The 27726-nt window shown below is 32.9% G+C and overlaps 11 protein-coding genes across 11 annotated transcripts; 4 read left to right on the top strand and 7 right to left on the bottom strand.

Annotated features, from left to right (window-relative positions):
- Positions 1-59: 59 nt before the first annotated feature.
- nagA (beta-N-acetylhexosaminidase) lies at positions 60-1775 on the bottom strand (the record flags this gene model as incomplete). The annotated part of the gene is made up of 2 exons (XM_004354705.1): positions 60-532; positions 641-1775. The coding sequence occupies 2 exons, from the start codon at positions 1773-1775 to the stop codon at positions 60-62; spliced, it is 1608 nt and encodes a 535-aa protein (XP_004354757.1).
- A 418-nt stretch (positions 1776-2193) lies between these two features.
- On the bottom strand, positions 2194-3865 carry DFA_09403 (uncharacterized protein; the record flags this gene model as incomplete). The annotated part of the gene is made up of 4 exons (XM_004354704.1): positions 2194-2379; positions 2478-2589; positions 2674-3052; positions 3142-3865. 4 exons carry the CDS (start codon positions 3863-3865, stop codon positions 2194-2196), a joined length of 1401 nt encoding a protein of 466 aa, XP_004354756.1.
- Positions 3866-4175: 310 nt separating this feature from the next.
- DFA_09402 (putative transmembrane protein) lies at positions 4176-4685 on the bottom strand (the record flags this gene model as incomplete). Its single annotated transcript, XM_004354703.1, has 1 exon — positions 4176-4685. The coding sequence occupies one exon, from the start codon at positions 4683-4685 to the stop codon at positions 4176-4178; it is 510 nt and encodes a 169-aa protein (XP_004354755.1).
- Positions 4686-5824: 1139 nt separating this feature from the next.
- DFA_09401 (uncharacterized protein) lies at positions 5825-9934 on the top strand (the record flags this gene model as incomplete). The annotated part of the gene is made up of 11 exons (XM_004354702.1): positions 5825-5988; positions 6068-6235; positions 6293-6571; positions 6633-6767; positions 6853-6918; positions 6995-7060; positions 7143-7456; positions 7515-7647; positions 7712-8460; positions 8536-9009; positions 9069-9934. The coding sequence occupies 11 exons, from the start codon at positions 5825-5827 to the stop codon at positions 9932-9934; spliced, it is 3414 nt and encodes a 1137-aa protein (XP_004354754.1).
- A 67-nt stretch (positions 9935-10001) lies between these two features.
- DFA_09400 (uncharacterized protein) lies at positions 10002-14742 on the bottom strand (the record flags this gene model as incomplete). The annotated part of the gene is made up of 3 exons (XM_004354701.1): positions 10002-10011; positions 10055-10111; positions 10160-14742. The coding sequence occupies 3 exons, from the start codon at positions 14740-14742 to the stop codon at positions 10002-10004; spliced, it is 4650 nt and encodes a 1549-aa protein (XP_004354753.1).
- Positions 14743-15308: 566 nt separating this feature from the next.
- DFA_09399 (uncharacterized protein) lies at positions 15309-17709 on the bottom strand (the record flags this gene model as incomplete). The annotated part of the gene is made up of 3 exons (XM_004354700.1): positions 15309-15460; positions 15647-17145; positions 17189-17709. 3 exons carry the CDS (start codon positions 17707-17709, stop codon positions 15309-15311), a joined length of 2172 nt encoding a protein of 723 aa, XP_004354752.1.
- A 219-nt stretch (positions 17710-17928) lies between these two features.
- DFA_09398 (putative short chain dehydrogenase) lies at positions 17929-18735 on the top strand (the record flags this gene model as incomplete). Its single annotated transcript, XM_004354699.1, has 2 exons — positions 17929-18547; positions 18647-18735. The coding sequence occupies 2 exons, from the start codon at positions 17929-17931 to the stop codon at positions 18733-18735; spliced, it is 708 nt and encodes a 235-aa protein (XP_004354751.1).
- A 374-nt stretch (positions 18736-19109) lies between these two features.
- Positions 19110-20107, top strand: DFA_09397 (uncharacterized protein; the record flags this gene model as incomplete). Its single annotated transcript, XM_004354698.1, has 3 exons — positions 19110-19253; positions 19315-19812; positions 19877-20107. The coding sequence occupies 3 exons, from the start codon at positions 19110-19112 to the stop codon at positions 20105-20107; spliced, it is 873 nt and encodes a 290-aa protein (XP_004354750.1).
- Positions 20108-20388: 281 nt separating this feature from the next.
- adprt1B (poly(ADP-ribosyl)transferase) lies at positions 20389-22862 on the bottom strand (the record flags this gene model as incomplete). The annotated part of the gene is made up of 3 exons (XM_004354697.1): positions 20389-22162; positions 22242-22468; positions 22548-22862. The coding sequence occupies 3 exons, from the start codon at positions 22860-22862 to the stop codon at positions 20389-20391; spliced, it is 2316 nt and encodes a 771-aa protein (XP_004354749.1).
- Positions 22863-23341: 479 nt separating this feature from the next.
- On the top strand, positions 23342-24426 carry DFA_09395 (uncharacterized protein; the record flags this gene model as incomplete). Its single annotated transcript, XM_004354696.1, has 3 exons — positions 23342-23363; positions 23443-23751; positions 23840-24426. 3 exons carry the CDS (start codon positions 23342-23344, stop codon positions 24424-24426), a joined length of 918 nt encoding a protein of 305 aa, XP_004354748.1.
- A 365-nt stretch (positions 24427-24791) lies between these two features.
- Positions 24792-27647, bottom strand: DFA_09394 (putative protein serine/threonine kinase; the record flags this gene model as incomplete). Its single annotated transcript, XM_004354695.1, has 6 exons — positions 24792-25134; positions 25231-25595; positions 25660-25923; positions 25990-26499; positions 26575-26794; positions 27631-27647. 6 exons carry the CDS (start codon positions 27645-27647, stop codon positions 24792-24794), a joined length of 1719 nt encoding a protein of 572 aa, XP_004354747.1.
- Positions 27648-27726: the final 79 nt, after the last annotated feature.

The following is a 27726-nucleotide window of genomic DNA, read 5'->3' as shown; positions in this document are numbered from 1 at the left end:
TTATTTATTTTTAAAAAAAAAAAGATGGATGGTTTAAAATAATTTTGATTTGATTTGGTTTAATTCTTTCCAAGGATTTTTTTGATTAAATGCTTTGGAAGTGGATCGATAGCTTTAACCAAAGGACCAGAGAAATCATTTGACATGTAACAAAAGTCTGGCATTAATGGACCACTAGCAACACCTCTATTGCCAAGCAAACAGGTGTATTGTTCGATACGTGGAAGGGCAGTGACTGGGTTGTTGACAGATTGGTCAGACCACAATCTTTCGGCAATGGCAATGCTACGTGGCCATACTCTAACGTCCCAATTTAATTGATGGACTTGTTCAGCCCACATACAAGCTTCACCACCAATGATATTGTCTTGGTTGGTAGTGATGTTGTTGTATGGGTCGGCAGCATAAAAGTCTCTCCAAGTATCTTGCCATTCATAGTGAATGTTGTTGGCTGGATCTTGCTTGTCCAAATACCATGTAGTTGAAACTAATGCCTTAAATCCTGCATCAACAATTTGTTGTACAATTGAATCTTAAACAAATAGAAAATAGAAATAGAAAATAGAAAATAGAAATATTAATATTAATATAAATATTATTTTTTAACTTTTTGTTTTTGTTTTTTTTTCTCCTAACTTACAACTATCCCAAATTTGAATAAGAGTACCAGGTTTAATGTTTACACCATTTTGGAATGGATCATTCCACATTAATTTAGTACGGTTGAGAGTACCGAGGATGGTGTCAAGTTGGTCTTCAAAGTATTGTTCGACGTCGACGAGGTTAAAGTTGTTGTTGTTCATCCATTGGACAATGGATGGATCCTCCTGCCAGCATCCAAAGACGACTTCATCACCACCTACGTGGAAGTACTCGTCTGGGAAGACAGTGGTCATCTCGGCAAACAAGTTTTGGAGGAAGTTGTAGGTGTATGGGAGCGATGGGTTGAGTGCGAGGTTGTTGACGTTGGCAGCATAGTTGGGACAGGAAGCGAGGAGCTCGGGATAACCAACACCCCATGATCCAGTGTGGCCTGGAATGTCAAACTCGGGAATCACACGGATACCGTAGGTCTTGGCATAGGCAACGACCTCTTCGATATCGTCGTGCGTGTAGATGGCGGTTGGGAAGTAGGCAGCCTTGGTCAAGTTGGGGTAAGTGGTAGACTGAACCGAGAACGATACAGCATCGACCAAATGCCAGTGGAGTACGTTAAACTTGTTGAAACCGAGTGCATCGATGATATGGAGGATAAAGTTTTTGGGCAAAAAGTGACGGGCCGAGTCGACCATGAACCCACGCCATGGGAAACGGGGACTGTCGACAATCTTGATGGGGGTGTATGGGATCGAGTAGGCGTTGCCGATTGGATCGTATGAGATGAGTTGGGCAAAGGTCTCGAGACCACGCATGGCTCCAAACACAGTGTTGGCGCTCAAAGTCAACGAACCCGTGTTGGCAACGATCGTGTAGGACTCGTCGACTCCGAGGTAGAGGTCTTCGTTGTCGCTGGCGACTTGCACGTTGAGGGTGAGGGCTGGGGCTGTTTGGACGGCTCCGTCAAACAAGAAAAAGAGGCCTTGGTATCTCTTGATGGCCACGCCCAACAAGGTCGACGATGAAGTGGTGGCAATCTTAAAGGCTGCTGGGTTGACCGACACACTAGTCGAGCCATAATTTAATGATTGTGGTAATGGTACAATGTTTGGTGACTGTCCATTAACAATTGCAATAATTGCAATCAATGCAAATAAAAACAAAGTAATTGATTTCATTTGATATATAAATATTATACACTTTAAAATCTCTACTCTAAGCAATTAGATTTGATTTTGATGGTGATGATGTATATCTATCTATTTGAATGAAAATAATAAATAATGAGGGATGAACAACACAACAAAAAGTAAATTTCACATTGGGGGGTTGAATGGAGTGTGTCCGATTGATTGATCCCAACAGCTGGGAACGGAGACACACAACAAAAATTATAAAAAAATAATTTTTAATTTCTCTTTTGCGCATTCCGTCTTTGAGGGGGTGCTATGAAAATGAAATGCATCGTCTGGTTTCCCTGGGGCTAAGGCTTTATAGTTTTCAAAAACTTAAATATCTGTCTCGAGATTTCGTTTCGTTCGATGCCGGGGTCAATGAAAAGAAAGATATTATTTCTTTTATTTTATTTTATTTTATTTATTTTCGTTCATGTAGTTGACGATTATCATTATCTTTGAATGGTCTAGTGTTTTTTCTTAAAGCTTCAATATCAACTTGATATTGTTCAGTACGCATAGATCTTTCATCTGTCATTGGTGCTAATGCCACAATCTGTAATGCAGATGACAATGAATCACATTTTTCATTAAATAATTCAACAGTCTAAAAAAGAAAAAAAATATACAAATAGAAAATTATTATTATTATTATTATTATTATTTAAATCATTATCTTTTTTTTTTTTATATACTAATACTTACACTATTAAATGCTTCACTTTCACTTTCACCATAAGAATAAACAAGTACATCTGAACCAGAATATAATTTAACTTTATATAATGGGAAATATTTCATATTAATTGATTCAAATCTAAATTTTAAAATAAAAGATATTGATATTAATTAATTTGTTGGATTCTTGATAAATAATTATTATTGATGAAGTTTGACCTACTCAAAACGTGGAGGTTGTAATTTAAAACTAGAGAATTTTTTAAATAGGGAAGATTCTGGATTATCAATCAATACTTTTTCAATTGATTGATTCAAGATATTGTCTAGAATGAATTGTCTGGTGAAAAGGAACCCCTTTTCCATAAATAGTGCACCAATGAATTGAATCAATCCTTTGGATGTATAGTATCGATCGACGTATGGTTGTATTGGTTCAGTCCAATCATTTTGATAAACTCTAATCAATCTGTCCAATCCCATCTCTTGACATTTTGTTCTAAGATAATATCTTCCATTGACATAGGATCTATATTCTTGAAAATCCTTTTCTTTTGTTTTTCCTTTAAATTCTTTAATTATTAAATTATATATAACATTTCCTAAATAAAGAGAAAGAGAGATATGGTTAATAACCAGCTCTACTACTAGTCATTGACTGTAATCTTGTTTGTAATCCTTTGATATTTACCCAAATAAGTAAATTTGTTAAATTGAGCATCAGAAGTTTGAGGATGGATAGTTAAACTTGAAATCAAAGATGGAGTAATCTCTTTCGGTTCAATTGACAATCCCTTTGTTTTTAATAGTTGTACCAATTCTTTTGAAATCATAGTATCTGATTGATTGAATGTATGTTTGTTGTCTTCTTTGTCATAGTCGTCTTGTTTTCCTACTTCTTCTTCTTCTTGATCAAAATCTGATTTGTAGTCACTATTCTTTCTTTTCAAAAGATGATGTAAGAGTAAATTATCTGTACCAGTAGTTGGATAGAGTAGATCTGCATCATAGTTTGTAGTGTTTGTTTGATCTATGCTAGCGTATTGTTGTGTCTTTGATGAGTTTGTCATTGCTTTCTTTTGTAATCGATCCAATTGCTTTTGTTTCATCACTTGATTCTGAATGTTGTCTCCTACTGCAACCTTTTTTACTTCTCCTCCTCCTCCACCTCTTTTCCTTTGTCCTTTTGTCTTGCTATCATTATTTGTTTGTGATGATTGATCTATAACTTGTTTATTCTTTACAAAGTTATTGATGACTGATCTTGCAGTGTCTGGGTCTGAACCCGACCATTTCGCCGATTTGCCATTAAAGTGATATCTTTGTTGAACTAATATCGATGTCTTTTGTGATGTTAATAGACATGATGATATATGTTGTTTATTAGATGTATTTATTATTATTCTTTTTAACATCTTCTTTCTTTTAATATATACACAAAGATAAGATGCAAATGACTCGTCTTTTTAAATTGTCGTCTCACAATATTGAAAAATGATTATTTCTTTTTTTTTCCAACTACATGTATTAATATTAATATATTCTATTCTTGATTGTTGTCTTTCATATTTGTCTTGAACAATGATGTAGGAGGGATGGAAAATGGTAGCGCTACGTTTTATTCATGAAGATTAATCAACTTGATTGAGTATTATTATTATTATTATTATTATTATTTACAATATTATTATTATTATTATTATTTGATTATTTTGTATTAAGATTTTAACCAAAAATCATAAATAAATAACCAGATAGAGTAAGAGAAAGATAAGAAGCAAATTTGATGATACCAATAAAAGGAGCCAATATTTCTTGTCGACGAAGTTGATCACCATCCAATAGTTTGATATCTACAAATTTTGCGCGAGGTACATAGTCACCAGACGCTATAAAGAGTCCACGGCCTATACCAATGTTATTGAGTCGAAGTACTTCTTTAAACTTTGCCACATCTTTTAGGGGTACCGGTACACTATAGTCTTTGCATTCGACATAGGTCTTGAAAAAGATACCATATACAATGTCAATCTCTGACCGATTGCCTCGTTTATCGATGAGTGTAACGTTTCTTTTGATATTTGCTTCCAATCGATTACTGAGCATCGTGGCCACACGCTCTTCAAACCTCATTCCCTTTTCCTTCATTTTGTTTCCCATCATATGTTCATCCATTCCTCTTGTTGTTCCTCTAATCAATCTAAATATCTTTTCTACATTTTTAAATGCAACCATTATCTATTGTCTATCTGTAATTCAACAGTAGAGAAAACTTTAATAAATAAATATATATATATAATATATATAGGAGTAAGAGTTGGTTGGTTGATTGATTTGTTGTTACTACTACTTTAATATATAATTAATATCTATCACTCAATCATCTGAGAGTAATGATGATGTCTTTTGAGAAACGACTAAAACACTGAACTTTCAAACTAAAAATTTTTTTAACAAAGATAATAATAATAATAATTATCCTTTTGTAATATTGTTAATAGTACTTACCATAGTACTAGTTGTATTAAGGAGAATAGCACAAGTCGATTCAAGAGTAGTAAAGGTAGAGAAAGTATAGGTCAAAAGAAGATAATATTATGTTCACATTCAAGAATAAGAATGTGAAGTGTAAATTTGATACGTCCAACACCCAATCAACAAACAGGTATCAGATAATGAGGGCATTAATCAAACCAAACCATTCATTCAAGGTCAAATCAACTTTATCAAACACCTTTGCCGATACTATCTTACTATCAAAAGCATGCTCTTCTTAAGAATTCTTAGTGTTTGAAAAGAACCAACGATAATACCGACACAATCGTCAACATCATTGTCTCTTATAATGCAACGCATGGGCCACGGTCCGTTTAGTTTCCAAACCAAACAAGGGTTTGACGTCGAACTCGAGGACATAATATCTTGCAAACCGATATTTTGACACCAGATATTTATCATGTGAATAGGATAACCAAGATATTATCTGAAATGAAACGACGACGAAGTGTGAATCGAACGTCGGTTTGATGTACATCGACGACAAATGACTTTGTACCAGTGAACTACACCACACATGGTCTAATGACCTGGCCCTACTCTTGTTTGCAAAGGGTTTTTACGAATTTATTGGGTTTGGTTTATTATCGATCAACCAAGACAAAGAGGAAGTGACGAAACAACAACGTTGTTTCAAGAGTCTATACATACACATAATATTCAACAACAAAGCAAGATGAAAAATTATATCTATCTCTTTATTTGTTTGAGTACAATATTATTTTTAACAGACACATCCAACAATCAGGTCTCGGCTCAACCATTTCTACCTCAAGAAGAACGTAAGTTTTTTTGACAAAGTTTGGAAACCAAAACCAATGGGTAGTTATACTAATTACTTGTCTGTATATGTAGTTGATTCAATTATTTTTATTATCCAACAGTATGGTTTAGCTGCACCTCAAGATCAATCAGTTTGTTCATATCCCAGATTCCAGTGTCAACCATTTAATAATGGATCGGTATTACATTTTACATCAATGTATGTTTTTTTTTTCGCCATCATCAGATCTCTACTCAATGAATACTAAATTGTATTTACATTATTATTTAAATTATAGTATTATTCTTGTTTCTGAATATGCATTTGTTGGACAACCATCTACAACTTTGACATCACTGGCATTCCCAGAACTGACACAGTTATATGTCAATATTTTCAACACTACCGATACCTCTATTAATATTCTTGGACTACTTAAAGATACCCCAAAGTTAAAAACTATTTAGTATGTATAAAAATTAATATTTTATATTTATTTATTTATTTATTTATTCTTTTTTAGTTTTGGAAAAGATCTTGGTATAACTACAATTCCATCTGGATTCCCAAATCAAGCACTTGAAGAACTTTCATTGTTGAACTGTTTTATATCGACTATTCCAAATTTCTTTAATGGAACCAATCTATTAACAATAGGTATCATTCAAAATACACCACCCATAGAATTTACTATAGACAATAGTCTTTACCTTCCACAAATGGTCAGACTACAATTAGTTGTTGACTCTATAACTGGTCCATTAACCATCTCCAAATCCTCTTTTCCCAAATTAACTCAGATGTAAGTAAATTCATTATATACGTTATTGATAGCAGAAACAGATTTCTAACTTTATTTATAGAGAGTTTAGTTCAATCAACAAAAATTATACATTAAACATTGATATTCCAAATTTAGAGCTTTTAGCTGCCACTACAACCGATCTTAGTGTTTCTTACACTACCACTTTTACAAATGTATCTCAAATGAAGGATTTGTAAGTTGCATTCAATAAGCGCTTCTTATACAATTGAAAATAATTAATTACTAACAAAACCTTTTTTTTCTCTTTATATATATAGAAAATTAGATGGATATAAAGCTTCTGTTACACCTACACTCGAAGAATTCTTATCATTGGAGAAGTTGTAAGTACAAAAATATATATATATATGATATTTACTTTATACCCAAACTGATTTATTTTTATTATTATTATTTTAGAACTATGCGTTATGCAAGTCTCACAGAATTTCCTTTTTCATCGTTTCCTCCAAAACTAGTTGAATTGTAAGATTAAATAATAATAATAATAATTTATTATATTCTTTTATAAAGACTAATATTAGGTGTATTTTTTATTTATTTATAGTACAGCTATGTTTTCAAATTTCGAAAGCATTCCAGTAACACCAGACTTTCCACCAAGCCTTTTGTCATTTGATTTAACAAATAATCTATTGACTGGGACCATTCCATGGAGTAGATTTGAAAAGACTGGAATGAAAGTAGGATTGGCCAATAATATGGGAGTGACAGGAGATGTACCTGACAGTATGTGCATTGCCGACACCCTTTATGTCTATAATACAGGAATCACATCTATCCCTGATTGTTTTTGGTGTTATGAATATCAAGGTGCCTCTTTTTCATCTAGTTTAACAAAACCACCGGTTCTTAATTGTGGTATGTACTTGTAAAAACAATAAGCAGCTTAAAACTAAAAATTTTTTTTTTAAAAAAGATATTACATTGGATTCACAAGAATTGATAACAGTTAATGGAGTAACAAATATAATTGGGAATGGATTAGGTTGGAAATATTATAATCTTCCAAGTTATGAATTACAATACAACATTCCAAACAAGAATCTAAGGTTTGTTTTAAATATTAAATATTTATTTATATTAATTAATTTATTTTAATTTATTTTAATTTAGTTTAACATACCCAGGATATATAAATGGAGCAAAACAAAATGTATCAATATCATTTAAAAGTGGTGGTCAAGCATTTATATTTTCTCTTACGGAGGTTGGTGTTGAATTTGTAGAAACTACAATACAACAAGAGTCAAGTGGATTGGCAGTATTCAATTTTACACTTAAAGTTGTCAACATTGATTTGATATACTCTGTAAATATTGACAATAACATTCAATGTGATAGAATAGTAATCTACCCATACAATGTATTGTGTAAAATAGACTCCAAAAAGTTGGACGCTCGTAAAAAATACAATTTTACCATTTCCAACACTTACAACTCGGTTACGGTTGAATCATCCTTTATCCAACAATACCCTCTAATCAACGCAATCAACGATCATACAAATGATACAACTATCGTTACCAACAACTCTTCCTTTAAATTAACTGGAGACTTTGGTAGCTTGACCAACGTTTTGGTCACCTTTAGAAATCCTCTCCAAGGTCAACCCATTCAATGTCAATTGGATCAAATACCAACCGGAAATAATTTATTTTGTACATTACAAACTGATTTACCAAGTGGTATGATTGACATTACAGTTAGTGTCGATGGTTTCAACAATACCCAATCATTTGAAATTCTTTCACTCAAAGATCAATGTACTAGTGACACTAGAGGTTGTCATGGAAATGGTCAATGTAGCAATATTGGTCTATGTGTTTGTAATACTCTTGGTTTTTATAATAATTGTTCTATTCGTATGTAAAAAAAGAAAAAATAATAATAATGATTTTTTATAATTTAAATGTTTATCAATTTTTTTTTTATTGTAGCATATCCAACAACCTATTCAGTTTATTATAATGAAAATAAATATAAAAATATAACATTGTACGGAGATTATGGGTTAAATGGTCAAGATGGGATCATTATATCTATCAATAAGATTAATTGTCTTGTTGAATTTGCTTCACAAAGTTTAATTAATTGTACGCTTGTTGAATCTCCAGCATTTGGTTTGGCTTCATTAAACATTACACTCTTTTTCAATTCAACCACAACATTGGGATTTTATAAATTAAACTTTATCAATTTTAAAAATCCAAGCAATCCTTCTACAACTACTAGTTCAACTACTAGTTCAACTCCTACTACTACTACTACTACAACTAGTTCAACTCCTACATCACCTTTTGATCAATGTCAAGAGTTAACATTTGAATGTTTTGGTCATGGAAATTGTAATAATAATGGTCAATGTATATGTTTTGATGGATATAATCAAGATGATAATTGTAAAACTAAATGTATGTAAAATTATTATTATATTATAATTTATTTATTAATTTTGAATTTTTTTTTTTAGATATAAATACTACATTACCAGTTATAAATTCAACAAAACCAATTGCATCATTTTTAATTGACAATGTTGATTTTAATTTTGAAATTGTATCAATTCAAGAATTGGGAATGGATGATCAGATTTTAAAAGAATTGCCTACAGATAGTTGGATTTCAAACGTTTTTAGTAATGATAGTTTGACCATTGCAAACTATCAATTGGTTATACCAAATGATACAGTACTGTTGGCCGACACTAATATATCGGCCATTATTAGTTTCTCTCGAGACCAAAGAACCATCCAGTTTGGTCCACAACAACTATTAATCAACCCAAACTCTATCAAACTATCTTTGGATATTAACAATTGGCAATTCTCTTCCAACTTGGCTACTCTTCGAGTTGTATTTAAAACCATTATCCAAATCGACCAAACCATTTCATATGACTGCCAACAAATTCCAATTGAACCAGTATCATATGATGAGTTGACATCAACACTCGAATACCTTCGTGTGGTCAAAGAAAATGTTCAATTTAATGGTAGATTCTTAGACTATGTGCTTGCCAATGGCCGGCCAAGCTATTCAAAAACCGAGGTTCTATCCATTTCAGAAATGGACTCTGTTGCTTTGATTGGCATTTCTTTGCCTCAATGTCAACTGTGTTCTCTTGATCCAGACTTTACACCATTACTCATCGACAAGAGCAACGATCAAGGATGTGAAAAGAATAATAATTGGAAAATCATTGTTGGAGTGGTGATTGGAGTTTTTGGAGCAATCTCTATTGCCATCGCAACTACCATTTTAATCAAAAAGCAAAGACTATTAAAAGCTCAAAAAAAATCTTTTAATGCAAAATTACAATCACTTCAACAACAATAAATAGATAAATATATAAATGTTAAAAGTTTTACTTGGTTATTTATTAATTAAAATTTTTTTATATTTTTTAAAAAGTCCTTTTGTTTTTGAGAAAGGAGAGAAAATAGTGGACCATCAAACATTGACGCTGAAATGTTGAGAGAGTTGGCAAGAAAGACAGCAGTATGAAATGATATTCTAAATTTGAAATTCTTTAGAATATTTTCAAAGCTAATACTAAAATACTTTGCTATGACCATTGCTTGATCAAATCTAGCCGATGTCTCATCTGTCTCTATGAGAAATTCCGAATATACGCGTTCCATCTTGTTTTGTGGTAATATTTTGTTTGAAAGATTGGTGATCAATTGCAAACAGTGGTCAAGCATTACAGTTGAGCAAGTCTGGAGGTATGGGGTGATAGCAGTGTGATAAAACATCGATTCGATTCTGGCTGTTACTATTTTGTTATCCATTCCCTTTTTTTGCAACCTGTCAATGAGGAATTTGAAGCAATCACGGCGGTTGAATTCGAATAAAAAGTCGTAATATTGAATAGCATTGAGGTCCAACTCATCAAAAAGTGAACTTGATATTGGTGCCTGGCAAAGAACAAATTGTTTTGAATAGACTTTCATGAAACGGGTGGTATCAAGGTGTTGGTAATTGTCATAGGAAAAACAACGGATCGTTTGTTCTTTGGAAAAGTGACATGCTTCAATGTCATTGAGTCGTTCGTCGACATTGTCCAAAAGGCATTCTATGAGGTTTTTCCTAAAAGGAACTCCATGTTTGTGTAGGTAATCTAGAATAGGTTTATCCATTATACCACCTTGGTAGAGTGAATCGTTGATAAAGTTTTCTCGATTGTCACGTAGGCCAGTTTCCATGATCTGAATGTTGATATCTTGTGAAAAGCAATGGGACGGGATCAAACCATAGATAAAAATAGGGTCGTACCTAAAGAGAGACGGGTTGTTCCCATCGACGAGTTGGAGTTGCTGTTTTTTGTGTTGTTTTAAAATATAATTGACACATTGGTTATCAATTGTTACATCCAAAGCCTTTTCGATATCCAATCCAATATAAATGAGGAATTTGATATTGGCAAGGGAAGGAGTGTCGACTGGATGGTAGAGTTCCGAGTCAAAGGGAACTTGGAGATCGTAGTATAGAAATTGCAATCGATCCTGGCAGTTGTATGCGTTGGGGGTGCATTCCAAGTCTGATGTATGATAAAGTTCGTTTGCGATCAGATCCCATCGATCAATGATTGCATTGTCATAAAGAGGGGATCCTATTTCCAGCAGGTCTGGAAGACAATGTCGAATAAAACGGAGAACGGTGAAATCTTGAATTTGTTCCAGGTTTTGAGTGGTAAAGGATTCTGTTCGGTTTCGATGAATAAAATTGACTAGAATAATATCTTGTTTTCCGAGAATGCTCTCCATACGGTCCAGTAAACATTCAGATTTTGTGTCTAGTTGGTCCAAGTTTACATGATGGTGCCAATAATGAATGTCGTCAATGTTTTCAATATCAAATTCTTCTTGGTCATTCACTGAAACTCTTTCTGTTTGACTGTAGGAAAATACATTGTCATATCCTTGTCGGTCTGACTTTTCTGATCGATTCTTTTGGATTAAATTGTCTAGTTCCTTTTCCATTACCTCTTGGTCAAATAAACCAGGCAAAGCTGGAAAATGGTAATGATAGTAGGTATGTGTTTGGGGAAAAGGTAAAAAGGGAAATGGATCGACCTGTTTTAATAGTTGTTCTTGAATATAAACGGAATAGTCAAAAAGAGGTGGGCCAGGAATACAAATAAAGGATGACCGATAATTGTCATAGACAAGTTGAAAGAGCTCCGCATCAGAGACTTGGAAAAGAGAGCTGACTGCCTTGGGGCTGACATGAAGTGGTTCTTTTCGACGAATCAGATATTTGATCCAATTGGATCCACCATTTGATACAAGCCATGTGAGATCCAAACGGAGATCCATTGGCATTGGAACTCTGTACCCAGACTCTGTGAATCTTGTCTCTCTAAGAATCTTTCGCAAAATATATTTGTTACCAAATACTAATCGAATGGTTTCTTGATTGATCAATTGTGTCTTTTCTCCTTTTTTGGCTCGGTTGAATTGTAAAGAGACTGATTTGAGTCGGACTTGTGACCATGGTTGAAACTTGGAAGAGTTGAATCCTCGATCGAGTAGGTATTGATACATATGATCTCTCAATTCTGGAGTGTTTAGACGACTAAAATGTTTTTTGTCGATTGATTTTGGATCCATACTTTCTTGTTGAATAAAGTATTCCAACAAGGGAATATTTTCTCTCCAAATTAAAAATAGTTGGTCTCTTTGATCGAGTTGATATGGTTGAATGGATTGTTCTTTTTGTTGTCGAATTAATTCTTGATGAATTAATTTGGTGCATGTTGGTTGGTATAATCTTAATGATTGTTGTAAAATCGATTCCATTTCATCGATTGTTGCATGTTGAAGATACATTTTAATGATTGGTTCAACTCCCTTTTTAATTGTATGCTTTATATTATAATTTGTTAAATTGAGCACGATGGTTTGTTGTGGAATAATATTATTATTATTTTGATTTAATATTTTCATGTTTCCATTTCGAATTGCAAATGCAGCTATTGTATTTAAAAGTTGATTGTGTTGTTGTTGATTTGTTCCACGAATCATTCGTTGTAATTGTTTTTTGTCACCACTCTCACCAACATATTTCCAAGATTCTTGACCAAAACCTTCGAATCGATTTTCAATAAGATATTCAACCAAATCATCATTCAATCCAGTTAGGTATGCATCATCAAATATAGTTGTTGCTATTCTCTCTGGTTGTTGAATCTTTGATTGAGGTGATAGATTTAATTTCATTTCCAACCATTTAAATATTTCTAAATTTCCTTGTTCACAACATTCTGACATTAAATTATAAACGATATCTTCAGACTCGAATATTCCAGTTGCAATGTCTAGACTTTTGTTGGTAATATTGTATTTGTTGATGATATAATCCAATAAATCAATGATTTTTTTTTGATTTCCATTTAATTTTGTGAAAATATTTGAAATAATTTCCCTTGACAATATGATTGGATAATCATTTCTTTGAAAACCATTTTCTTTCTTTTTGAATGCATCAATGATTGACTGGTTTTGTTGAACAAAGTTATCAAACCAATTGATAAATTCCAAATCAAAAGTTTCTAGGGCCTTTTGATAAGAGTAGTGAGGAAGGAGACTGTTTGGTCTTGTTTCGAGGAGATACCGAGTTGTTTTTGGGTTGTAGTTGAATTGTGAGTGTTCCAAGTGAAATTGAGCGAGATTAGATTCACTAACCTCATCTAAATACTTTAACACCTCTAAATTGTTTAACTCTGCCAAATAGGTTGCCGATCTTGCAGTGATAAAGTTGGGTTCGGAGCCTTTGTGTAATGCCCATTGCAATAATTCGTCATTTCTATACTCTTGAACCATAGAATAGGCAGCTTTGGCTTGATCCAAAGTACATCTTTTACAAATCAAATCGAAAAGTGTAGGTCTTTGTGTCGTGAGGCGAGAAGTACTAATACTCTTTTTGTAGTAGTTTGAGAATAGTATTGGCATGATAACAGTTGATCCAGTCTTTGTCAATGATAATATAGCATTGATAAATGCTAGGTCCAAGTCTATAATTGTCAACTTCATTGCAGATATAACCTCGATCAATATGATTTTAAATGCAATAAAAGTATTCCATTTGTCCAATTCTTGATCATCCATTGTTTCATACTTTTTAGTCATCTTTTCAATTTCTGATTCTTCTTGTTGAAAATGGTTATTCTTTAATTTCATTGGATATATTTTTGTTTGACGGTTAATGAATTGGACGTCTTTGAATTGTGATTTGATATCTTCTAGTTGTTGGTATGAGAGGAAACTGTAGTGCATTACATTGACCATGAAATAATAGACAATATCCAATTGAACCGTGATGAAATGGTGACGGACGTTTTCAAACTGAAAGAATCGACTGGCTTTGAGAGACAAGAGATCGTATAGATAGTCGTCAACTGAAAGCTTGGCAATGGGAAGTTGATTGGGTCGAGCAAGTGATCGAGCCAATTCAATAGAGTTGACATACTTCCATGCACTTGGTTCCAATACGAGATTGGGACGACTATTTTCATGGATGTAGTCATCGACGATTTGAATAGCTTTGCATTTATCAGATGGTAGTGTAGACCCGTTTGTCAAAATGCTAGCCATCACATCAAATGGACATCCCTCGGTTCTATTGTCGATGAGGTAATCGACCATTGGCCAATTGGCATTTGACAATGCCGCTGACAATGCTGCGGCTGTGCAGGTCAGCTGAATGGGTGTGGTTTGTCTCTCCAACATCTTGAACGTCTCTACACATCCCTTGGCAGCAACGTTGTCCAATATATCACCGTTCGCGAATAGTTCGGGACGATGATCATACACCATCTTAAAGAGGTCATAGTTTTGAGTAATACTGCTCTTGCAAAATTCATCAACCTCTGGGCAACTTGGGTACAATGATTGTACATCCACTCTGATACGATCCTCCAAAATCTTTACACTCTTTTCATCTGTCAGCCACCCGACATGTTGATCATGTTTTTTGATAAATTGAAGAAGGTAGCGAGTAGGGTATCTTACTGTTTCTCTGATAGTGTCTCTAGTAAGCACTCTAACATGTTTAAATATTAGATCCGTCAACTTTTCATCTTTGAATACTTTTGAAAATAATGTCCTCTCTAATGGAGAAGATAAAGGAGAAGAGGTGATCATTTAAAAAACTAAGAACAGAATATATTAGTATCATGATACATGTTAAACTACTACTACTACTATTTCTTGCCATGTTAACTTACATTGATTATTTAATTCTATTTTTCTTTTGTTTTTATATCTATCTCTTTGAGGGATTGGAATATATCAAATGAATAGATGATAGATGAGCCTTTCACTTGATTAAGAATCCAATCATAACCAAAAAATTATAATTATAAAATTCATCTTTGAACTGCACTGCACAGCTGTTAGCTAGGTGAATAAGATCGTCACTTGGTCATAACAATCATACTTTTATACTAGATATCAATCATTATCTATATAGATGTATATCTCTTTTAGCAATACTACTCCACATACCGCAAATGCACATCAGTGAAAAAATATCAGTTCGGGAAAAAAAGGAGTGTACAAACAGTATCTGTGATGTTCAAAGAAATTTATAAATAAATCCAAGATAAACTAGAAAACAATAATTTATAACTGAGTCCTTTGTATTATTTACTCTTATTGGTGATTTAATTCTAAAATTATCATTATTGTTATTATATTATTATTTTTTTTTATGTTTTATTATTTTTATTTAAAGTTAATATTCTTAATTGTGCAACGGAAAGTAGATTAATCATTTTGATATGACCCAATTTCCTAGACATGTCGATTAAATGGACGAGTTCAGGGACCATATGATCGAATGTGAAAAAACTGGCGGATTCTATATAATTTGATTTGATGCAATGATACAGACCAGAAACGAAAAGGTATCGATAGGTCCCCTTTCGGGTTGTATCCCATTGATTTGGGTTTACAGTGCGACTGAGTGCATATCGTCTGATGATGGAACTGGAAGAGTATAGAATGAAATCTAGCAATTGTTCAGAGTTTATAATCCTGAATTTACTGTCAAGGTACTCTATAAACATTGACCAAAATGATTTATCATTTTCGGATGGATCGTTGAATAGATTTTCAACAGATTCCACTTCAATAGTATAGGGTATATGAATGAATCTACAAACCTCCTTGCCAGGTACTAGATGATTGAAAATCACTGGAAACAAGGTCATGGTAGCTTTTCTTTCACAAAGTGCCTGTTTTAATTGTACTTGTGCTGCTGGTTCATAGTAGTGTCGGATGATTTGTCGATTGATTCGGTCGAGTTTGTCAAGTGCCAATTGAAAACAAAGTTTGATGATTTCTTCCCAATGAGATTCATTTGAGTGCCAGATCATCTCGAGCAGTTGGGCTTGGTTACCATTGGCGATGCTTTTGGCAATGAGACAGTTTGGTCGGATTAATCTAGACTGATTAGCAAATAGATTGGTCGTCTTTTGATAAATCTCTAAAGAGTGTAATGCTGCAGCCTCTAGAATACGGTAGCCGTTGAAATAACTGTGGGTAGTCTTGTTGAAAAAGGTACCGAGTATGTCGAGTATTTGCCACATGATGGGGTGTGGGTGACTGAGGAATGGACAAATATCAATCGTATCAAATTGTAAATTCGATGCTTTTTCAAACACACTCCAAACCATCTTCATGTATTTTGCCACTACCTGGTCATCACAATCGTTGTGTGCTCCACTGGGGATATACTCTATTTTAAAAGGGTATGCATTATGATGAGTCAATACCCATCCAAACATCTCTTCATTGCCATATTTGAGTGTTTCGTTGAGTAGTTGGCTCCAATCGTGGTCAACATACTTATCTTTTGTCAAATCTAGATAGTACTCTAACAACTCGATTGAAGAGCGCGCAAATGACCGAACTAATCCTACATTGACATGTGCCCAAAGGTCGGTTGGGTCGGGGTAAGGGTTTAGAACCAAATCCAAAAGGTCGGTTGTCAATATTTTATAGTCAATTGATCTAATATGGTTACCAAAACAATTATTTTGAGCCAACCTTGGATGATTCAACGCGAAAAGAGTGTCTATATACTCTTTTGCATGTTGGCTTGCAAGTTTGGAATGTAGTATAGTGTGAATGGTATTCTGGTCTTTTGTAAGGGTATACTTTAATAACAACCTCTTTAACAATTGTAAATCACCATACTTTATAATATAATTAACCATCTTTGCAGTGATCACCGTAGCACTCTTTAAACGATCAGTTGCATAATCCAAAACTTGATAATCTTTTACTGTAACAGCATTAAACCATACATCCTTCCATTTTATATTAATTATATTATATTTTTCAAATATTTGAATTAATTTTAATGAAGAAGATGAAGAAGAAGTGGATGATGATGTAGTCGATGGTTGTTGTTGTTGTTTTTCTTGTTTTTCTTGTTGATTAATAAAGTCTATTATTATTTGATGATTTAATAATTTTGTTGAAAATTTAAATAATAATTTAATTAAATATTGATTGTTGATATACCAATGCATTGGTGTACTTTAATTTCAGTTCCAATAATAGACCAATAAATTCAACCAACCTTTGAAAGTCTTTGTTTGGTACTTTTTTGTAATACCGATGAACACATTGTGACAATGTTCGAAGTGATTGATGAGTATCCAAATAGATTAATTCACTAGTCATGATACACCTCAACACAGTGACACTGGCCACACGAGCAATTGCCAATTGCCAAAAATGATGCATTGCCTTTCTAGCTTCATCTTTTGGTACTATTTCCAGATACTTTGGCAAGTACTTGATAAAGAGGTCTCCACGACCATAACAAAGCATTTCAGTAAGTGATTGACCACCACTCTCTAGTTGGGCATTGCTCTTTGGATTACAAAAGTAATAGTACTTTTTAATATTCTCTTCTTTGTGTCTTGATGCAGATCGGTCTATTTCAAACCCTCTATGAATCCATCTGACATATTCAAATATTTTAGTTCTTAGGTATTGATTACTCAATACCCATACTAGTCTAATTTGAACAAGCCTACTACTATTGTCATCATTATGATTGCAAGAAGAAGATGAAGATAAAGAAGAAGATATCATGAATACATAAGTTTTAGTTGTTGTCTTTGAGTGTACTAGTATGACATAATAATATACTTAGCTATTTCTTCTAGAATAGAACGCGGTTCCACATAAAAAAAAAACAAAAATTAAAAAATTAATTTAATTTGTTTGTATGTTCACAAAAGGAAAAAAACCATAGCAATGATGAAGTATAAAATCGATCATCAAATATATATATAAATAATTAATTAAAAAATGTCAAAGAATTTAGTAGCAGCTATTATTGGAGTAGGACCTGGTATTGGGTTATCAGTTTCTAGAAAGTTTGCAAAGGAAGGATTCAAGGTTGCATTGGTATCTAGAAACAAGTCAAAGTTGGATGGATACTTGGATGATATTAAAAAGGAGGGTGGTAATGGTATAACAGTGTCGATGGACACGTCTGATGAAAAGTCGGTCGAGCAAGGCTTTAAAGAGATTTCATCGCAACTCGGACCCATCGATGTACTCGTCTACAATGTATCGGGATTCAAGTACGGACCACTCCATACACTCTCTGCTCAAGACTTTGAAAACACATGGAAGAGTTGTTGTTTGGGAGGTTTCCTCACCACCAAACAAGTCATCCCAAGTATGATCGATAGAAAACAAGGTACCATCTTGGTGACCGGTGCCACAGCCAGTTTAAGAGGTGGTGCAAATTTTTCAGCCTTTGCATCGGGTAAGGCCGCCCTACGTGCATTGAGTCAATCATTGGCACGTGAACTATCGCCTCAAGGAATTCACGTTGCACACGTTATTATCGATGGTCAAGTTGACATTAATCGTGACTATTCAACAAGACCAAAAGATTCCTTTTTAAATCCAGATGAAAGTATGTCAACCAAACAACACAAGCAATATTAATAATATTTTAATAATAACAAACTTTGATAACTAACTAATTCATTCACACCAATTCAATTAATTGTAGTTGCCAACAATTATTTTGCTTTATATCAACAAGACAAGACTACTTGGACACAAGAACTTGATCTTAGACCATTTACTGAAAAATTCTAAATCCCCCACCTTTGTATATTATATAACAATCTGACAACAACAAGTTTAAACAAATAAATAAAACATGTATATTTATTATAATAGACACATCTAGACATCTATCATCACATAGATAATCAATCTAGATATTAATAATAAAACAATAAAATTTTTGTGTCTTTGCAAAAAAAAAGACTTGCATTCTTCCGAATTTCGTTGTTTTACAAATTTGTTTACTTACGTGAGATGAGCAAAGCTTTCTAAAGTATTAATAAATAAAGTAAAGAATACAATACAACTTACTACTATTCATATTTATAGATAAATAGATAAATATATAGATAGAAGGTGTAAACGATCGATCAAACATCATCGTTGATCACATCAACAAACAAATGAAATCATCAACGTCAACACCATTGTTGGCAAGATACACAAAACATTCGAGAAATATTATTATTATCTATCTATTATCGTTTATGACCTTGTTGGCAGTTGCGTCAATACTTATTATTCTATTCTTAAACCTACTTCCAAGTGTATGTTAAACAAAGCTTCTTTTGATCATTTGACACTTACTAAAAGTATTTCTATATTTAGATTAAACTAGGTAAAGAGTTTATACCAATCGATTGTTATGTAAATAAACATCTTATCAACATGACAATACAAAGCTATGACTATGATTGTGCTGATTTAGATTCACAGATTTGGTGGTACCATATCTTGGGTCAGAATGCATTCTATCATCATGTAGTCTCACATGGTGATAGTGATTATTATGATCATCGTCCCAAACCAACTATATTTTCAACTATACATCAAGATTCTCAACAACATCAAAACTTTAATTTCTTTAACAATGCCATCAATAATAATGGAACAAATAATAATACCAATACTACTAGTAGCGATAGTGGTAGTAGTAATAGTAGTAGTAGTAGTAGTTCAAGCGATAGTAGTAGTGATCAAACAATATGTTACCAAGGACTATATGAAGTTAGTTATGTAATAGATAATCAAACCTATTCTTCAAATATTTCTGGAACTTGGAATACCAATTTTAAATGGGTTTTAGGTTATTTATCTGCATTTAAAGTATGTATTTTGATTCAGTCAATTTATGATCTTTCATTCTAATTGATTAATTTTATTCCAATAGTCAAATGAAACATCAAGTTGTGTTTATCAAAAAGATCATTATCAACGTGTTAATTGGTTTGGAGCAGATAAATTCTCAGTCACCTCTGTCATTCTAATGACGCTGTGTGTATTGTTTATTATTGCATTGGTCATTATTAATAGTATATTTATCAAAAATAGAAATGTCAAGAAACATCATTTATTACCTTCCTATCCAGTTTATATTTCATCATCTTTTACAGATTCGTAACAACAAACAAACACGCGCATATATATTTATTTTTTTTAACAACAAACAAAATTAGTAGACAGATCAGTTATAGATCATAACCTTCTTTCTCTCTCCAAAACAAACAAACAAATATATTTTGATCAAATAAATTTATTTTCTCTTTACATTGTTCATTTATTTATTATTTAATTATTATATTGTTGAATACAAAATTTGTGGGATTATAATTTCTTATAATTATAACTATCTATTTATATATTTATCTATTATTATTAATTTGTTTGTTTGTGATTTGGATTTTAGTTGTTAAATTGATTTTCAATTAAAAGTAAATATTTTAATCTAACTTGAGTTGTATCATAGATGACATATTCATTGTGAGTACAACTGGTAGTGAGACCATTGGCAACGACGGGTCCACGAAGTACACTGGTATCTTGGAAATTATCATAGAGGGCTGGTGTTCTTTCACCGATAGCCTTGGTGGATTGATAACCAAAACCAGCAGTTTCCATATAGGTATCGATGTGACACGATTCAGATGTACCAAGTGCGACTTCAGCAAGAGCAACAATAGTGTAGGGATAGTTGGGAGTGGCACCACAATATCCATTCGACACACTGACACAATCGGCAAAATAGACACCCTTACCGAAACGATAACCTGTTTTTGGTGCTTCGGGTGGAGCAATCTTGAGACCTTGTCCAAGAATACCGATAAAGTTTTGGGTACGTGATCCATGGAACAAGAGTTGTTTGTTGGCATTGTGATCCCATTGTTGGTAACGTTCTGCTTCTCCTTGACGATCGACTTGGAAGATGTGCTTGATGGCGATACCTTGTGGCGAGTCGTTGGTAGAGAGTACCAACTCACGTAAATACGAATAGACATAAGAGTCGGGATCGACAGGTTCGATGTTACACTTGAGTGCGTCATAGCTAGTGTCCATAGAGTTACCGGCTTGGAGACACAGTTTCTTGAGGTTGTTGGCGACTTCAACATCGTCGATCGTGTCGACCATTCTAATCTTTTCCTTGAGTAGTTGGATATTGTCAATGATGGGTGGTACACTGTATCCAAAGTCGTGTGGAATGAGTGTGTAAAAGCGGTTGGATGCGTCGATCAACTTGGATCTAACGACGGTCTCTTGAGAAAGGATATCTTGGATTTCAGTCAATGTAGAGTATCCAGCCTTGATTTGGGTACGAGAAATCTTTCCAAGTGGCATCTTACGAGTATCAAATTTCATCAAAGCAAGACGTTCACGAATACTCGAAAAGTCAAACAATAACTTGAGTAATGTCTGTGTCTCAGCTGGCAACTTGTCACTATCACGTGAGAAACTGTCAGAGTCGGCAGTAGTGGAGGATGATCCAGATGGTTGGTCATGATCTTCTTCCAAATCAACCATAAAACTCTTGCCTGGTAACTTGGTGTTACGGTTCTTGTGTCTGTCGGTCCATTGGTATCCACACTTGTCTACAAACACTTCGCACCACTGTGCAAGAGCATCAGCCAACGAGTCGTGACTGTGTTGGGTGTCACCACCAACTGATGTACCGATTCTACCCCATTTTCTAAAGAGTACAAACTTTGAATTGGTCACCTTGATGATTGACATTTTGTAAAAGCTATTGGTACCATAGATCATATCAGTGTAGACAAGTGATACATTGTATGGTGTAAATCCAAAGATTGGTGAATCTTCAATGGCAATCTCTCCTTTACCCTTGTATGCTTCATCAATCTTGAGGTAAGCAGATCCCTTTGGTGGCATTGGTCTCTTGATGACTGGAGTATTATCCACCTCATCCTCTGCACTATTATCATCATCTTCAGATCCACTAAATTCTTCATCATCTTCTATTTTCTTCTTTTTTGGTATTGCTTTCTTTTCCTTGGCAGAAGATGGAGCAGTGGAAGAAGAGGTAGCCGGTGCAACATAATCAGTCAACAACTCGTATGGATGGCTATGAGAATATTCAAACCCTGCAAGATATTTTGATGGTACCTTTGGAATAGTAAATCTATATCTTTTAATACTTGATCCTCTCCAATCACATTTGGTAAAACTAAAATTAAATTTAAAAAAAATAAATAAATCAATTAGTATAAATATAAATAAATTCTAATGATTGTTATCTAATTTACATTGTAACCCAACCACGACAATAATAATGAGTACCATCATATTGAACAGAGAGATTGTTACAAGTTGGACATGGACCTATTCTGCCATAAGCCAAACCATCGGCAACGGCATGAATGACAGACGCAGGTGACAAACCTTCCAAACAATAGTTGGCACTATACACAACCTTTTGACCGGCCAATTTCAAATCAAGTTTATCCTTGATTGCCATAACATCATTGTTGTACTAAAAATTAAAAAGTTAAAAGGTCGATCGATTAGTAATCACATGACTACATCAATGATTTGTATTTATTTATACATACATTTTGTTTCTCTAAAGCATTATCAATTGGAGTTTGATCATTTAAGAGTTCCTTTACCTTGATGTAATCGTTCCAACGAAGCAACTCTATGTGTTTTAATTGTGTGGCAGTGGTGACTCCCCATTGAGAGAACTTGGCACATTTCAAATGATACCAAGCAACTTGATAACCATCGAATAGTCTACTCTTTGTTTCATGACCAACTCTCATATCGTCACATGCAATCGTCTTTTTACATCCTTTACACGACGATCTGTTTGACTTGCTATACTCGATCTGTTGTCTTAACTCTGCATAACTTTCAGCTGATATCATTCTTCTTTCTTATTTGTTTGTTTATTTGTTTAACAAATAACTAAACTTGTAGTAATAACAACCAAACAGAGTAAAAAAATGGAGGGAAATGAGAGTTGACTTTGCTGGTACACTTCTTCGAAACCCAACCACATCAGATTTTTATTATACTTAGAAATTAGATTTTAGTTTTTTTAATTTAATTTTATTTTAATAACTATTTTATTATCAAATTATATGATTTTACTTTTATTTATCGAGACCGATAATACAAACATATCGATATTTGGGGGATAGAGATATTCTTGAAAAGATCCAACCAACTGATCGAAAACTCGATGAAATTAATTAAAAGATGACAAAGGATGTCTTTTCCCTTTAACAATCTATTTTTTTCTCATCTTTTTTTTTGTCTATCTTCTTCAAAGATATCGTAATTTTCTTTCTTTACTCAATCAATCAATCAATCACACATATTATATCTATAACTTATATTGAAAATGAGCACTCAACAACAAAAGGGTATGTAGTGAAGTGAGGTGATGATTAACTAGTTAGTACTGACACATTTAATATATCTATCTCTGTTGATGAAAAATAGAAAAGAAGACTGTTACTTTTAACACTCAACAACAATCAAATGGTGGAAAGAAGCAACAACAACAACAATCAAACGGAAAAAATAATAACAACAACAACAATAACAATGGAAACAACAGAAATAACAACAACAACAATAACAAGAGAAATGGAGGTGGTAATAACAAGAAAAAGGAACCAGTTGATGAGACTGTAAAGGCAGTATCAGAGATTAAAGAAGTATTACCAAAAATTGAAGAGATTGATATCAGAAAGGCACTTGAAGCCAATGATAACGATAAACAAAAGGCTTTGGATACTTTGATTGAAGGTAAACTAATAATACACTTAATACAATATATATGTATATATGTTTATCTTTACTTACCATTTTACATTCTTTTTTTCGTTTGTACTAGATAAACCAACAAGTTGGAGTGATGTTATTAAAAAGAAGGTAAAGGTTGTTGAAGAGACACGTTTTGTTGCAACTACTCAAAAGCAGCAGCAGCAGACAGGTGGCAATAACAATAGCCACCAACAATTACAACCACCACAACAACAACCATTCCACTTTACACAAACCATTCAACAATTTACCTATGAACAATCACAACACCAATCACCCGATCACTTTATCATTATGCAAAACCATCAACAACAACAGCAACAATTGCACCCCGAACAAATTGTTGGCACCATTTCACGTTCGATCGATCAACAATTAAGAGATATTGAATCCAAGACAAAGATTCTTCTCTCGCTTAAACAAGAGTTGGACGAAATCAACGATGCCAACCGCACTCAACTCATTGCATACCAACAAGAACAAGTTAACCTAAAACACGAAGAAGCCCAACTTGTCCAAGACTTGAACAGAGTCAGACAAAGACTAGCTTTTATCGACGATGAAATCAACAGAAACGAAATGGAAAAGTTAAAGAGATTGAAATCATTCGAAGCAAAGAGTCAATCAAATGGTTTATTAGCTCTTACTCATTATTAAATATAGAATATTAGAGTAAATTCATTCACTGATACTTGTATATCTAAAAAATTATAATAAATTTAAAGATATACAAAAAAAAAATACCAATTTACCAAATTGGTATTCTAAAACAAACAAAAAGATATAATGGTTAAAAAGAGATTCTCTTTTTTTATTTTACAGTTTTAACAATTGTTGTATAATTATATAATTTGATAAAATTATTATTATTATTATTATTATTATTTACATTTGTTTTGTTTTTTTTGTTTTAAAAAATAAATAAATAAATAGATTAGTTTTTGATTGGTTTGTTGTTATTAATTTGTTTTGTTAATAAGGTGAAGTTGGTAAAAAAAAAATTAGTAATATTATTATTAATATTATGACGATTTAGTTGAATCATTACTACTATTTAATTTATCTTTGTCATTATTATTATTATTTGTATTACTATTATTTGTATTATTATTACTACTTGAGAATATACCAAGAGCTTTTGAAAATCTACTTGTACTACTATCCTTCTTTTTATGACAATTTTGAATTTCTCTCTCTTCAGCTTCTTTAATTATGATTTGTTTTGGAATCCATTCAATCAAACTGTACCATGGGATATCTTGTGCTCTAGCATTTTCATACAATCCCTGTATATTGACTTGTTCATAATTTTTACCCAAATAACATTGATTTACTTTTACACTAATAGCCAATGCCATGAAAAATCTAAAAAATAATAAAACTATATTAATATCATCATCATCATCATATCATCTCTTGTTTCCATTCTATTTTCTATTCTATTCTAATATATATGCATACTCTCTATAAAATTGTTGTTCTTCCATAAAAGGATTATCTTTTAATTGTTTTTTAAGACCTGCAATCTCTTCTGATAATGTAAAGATGGTTTGTTGTTGATGTTGGACAAGAGATTGTAACTTTAGGATATCTTCACTTTCTCCATTATGTGAATTATTCAAAGAGGTTGATGGAGATGGTGTGGATTTTCCACTGCCACCACTGTTGCTTGTACTAATCGAACTACCACTGTTACCCATACCACCACTACTACTGCTGTTGGTACTTCCAGTCCAATCAATTGATGCAACTGATCCTCTAATTGGTTTACTCTTTCCATTCAATGTTTTCAATGTATCTTGTAATTCTGATAATGTTGGTAATTGCTAGCAGAAAAAAAAATATTAATAAAATGTTGAAACTATTATTAATATTATCATTTGTACATACACCACTTTGATTAGTTTTAAAAATTGGATGACGTAATAATTCAGCGGCAGTTGGACGCTTATTTGGATCCTTTTCAAAAGATACATTGAGGAAATCTTCAAATTGCTTGGAGATGTTGGCTGGATAGGGTGGATGTGGGTCTTGTACAATCTTAAACATTGCACTCATTGGTTGTAGATTATAATATGGTGGGTGTCCAGTAATCAACTCTATCATTGTACATGCCAATGACCAAATATCACTTGAACTACTTTGTCCCGATATCTAAAAAAAAGTAGTCGAATGAATTAGTTTTGTGTCAATAATATTAATATTATTTTTATAACATACAGTAATAGCTTCAGGAGCCATCCAATAAGGAGTACCAACAACACTGTATCTTAATTGAACTTCGTCAGAGAGTTGAGAGGCAACACCAAAATCAGCCAATTTAATGACACCTTCTTTGGTGATGAGAATGTTTGAACATTTAATATCACGATGGATGATACGGTTGGTGTGTAGATATGCCAAGCCTTGTAATAGTTGGTAGAGATAGACTGTTGCCAACTCTTCACTCAACGGTCCAAACTTTTCAACGACGTCACGCAAACTTCCATTCTCTACATACTCTAGGATAAAGTTGAGTTGAGACTGCGACTCTACACATCCAAGCACCTTGACGATATTGTTGTGATTGAGCTTTTGCAAGATCTCAACCTCACTCTTTACACTTTGCAATGTATTGGCATCGATTTTGATGCGATCAATCTGTTTAATAGCAACAAAATCACCAGTCTTACTATTCAATCCTTTGTATACTTGTCCATATGCTCCTTTACCAATCTTATCACCTATTGCCTAGTAGAAAAATAGGTAAAAAAAATAGATAGATTAGTAATGATGAACGAGATGATGATGATGATTACTACATACATATTCACCTATTCTAACAGTTTCCTTTCTCTTTGTTGGACTGATTATATTCTCATTGTTTGGTGTAGAGTTGATATTAATGATTCCTCCATTGATCTTGTCAGCTGGACTAGTACCGTTATTTGATGATGATGATGATGATGACGACGATGTTGGAGATAGTCCTTGTCTTCTATTATTATTATTATTATTATTATTTGACATCACGTGATTGATTATTCTATTTAATTAAATTATATTATTGCTCTTTGTTCTATCTCTCTCTAATAGTTGTTTTGTTTGTGGTGTTTAAATATAACTCTCTCTCTCTCTCTTATTCTCACAATTTAAATTAATTAATTTGTTGTTGTTGTTGTGAATCGTTGATTGATGAAGTATAGTGTACTGTACAGTATAGTAGTATATAATATAATTTATATAAATATATATATATATTTTAGTAGTTGTGGAAAGTAGTAGTATTCTTGCTATTGTTGTCACTGCAGTCAACTCTTCTTCTTCTTCACTACTACTATATATCAACAATGTCACTCACTGCAAACCAACACAAACTCGTGATGTGTATGAATGTATCTCTGTCTGTATGTGCACAAGTGGGTGTTTGAATAAGTAGACTACTGTGGGTGGTGAGATAGATAGTGGTAAACAAATAGATAGAGATAGAGAGAGTAGTAGTAATACTATATTAAATATAAATAATTATAATAATATCTTTTTTAGTTAAAAATTTGATGATGGATAGACAACTGAGGGAGGGGGTACTCAAAAACAAAAAGTAAAATAATCCATCAAAAACAAACACAGTCCAGTCGATTTAAGGGTAATATTGGTCATTCAATATTCATAGTGATCAAACACATACACACACACACACAAACACCTATAGAGTGAAATACGAATCGTATTTTTTTGAAATCATCTTTTCATTTCCACAACCCCAACATCCCATCCCAACAATCTAAATAATCCATAAATAGTGATTTTCTTGGTCGAATTAGTATTTTAGAGAACCCGGTTTTTTGGAATACAATAAAATAAGGGGGGAAACATTAATACACTTCCAATGATGACATTGCAAGAGTATTTATTATCCTCATATGTTTCCAAATTTAGAAACAACAAAATAATTTTAATTTTTTATATTTTATATTT

Source organism: Cavenderia fasciculata, assembly GCF_000203815.1.
Source record: "Cavenderia fasciculata unplaced genomic scaffold Scf_EU5ZYIE01DZOHE-5, whole genome shotgun sequence".
Lineage (NCBI taxonomy): Eukaryota > Evosea > Eumycetozoa > Acytosteliales > Cavenderiaceae > Cavenderia > Cavenderia fasciculata.
Note: the sequence above shows the minus strand (reverse complement) of the source record. Positions and strands in the feature narration are given on the sequence as shown.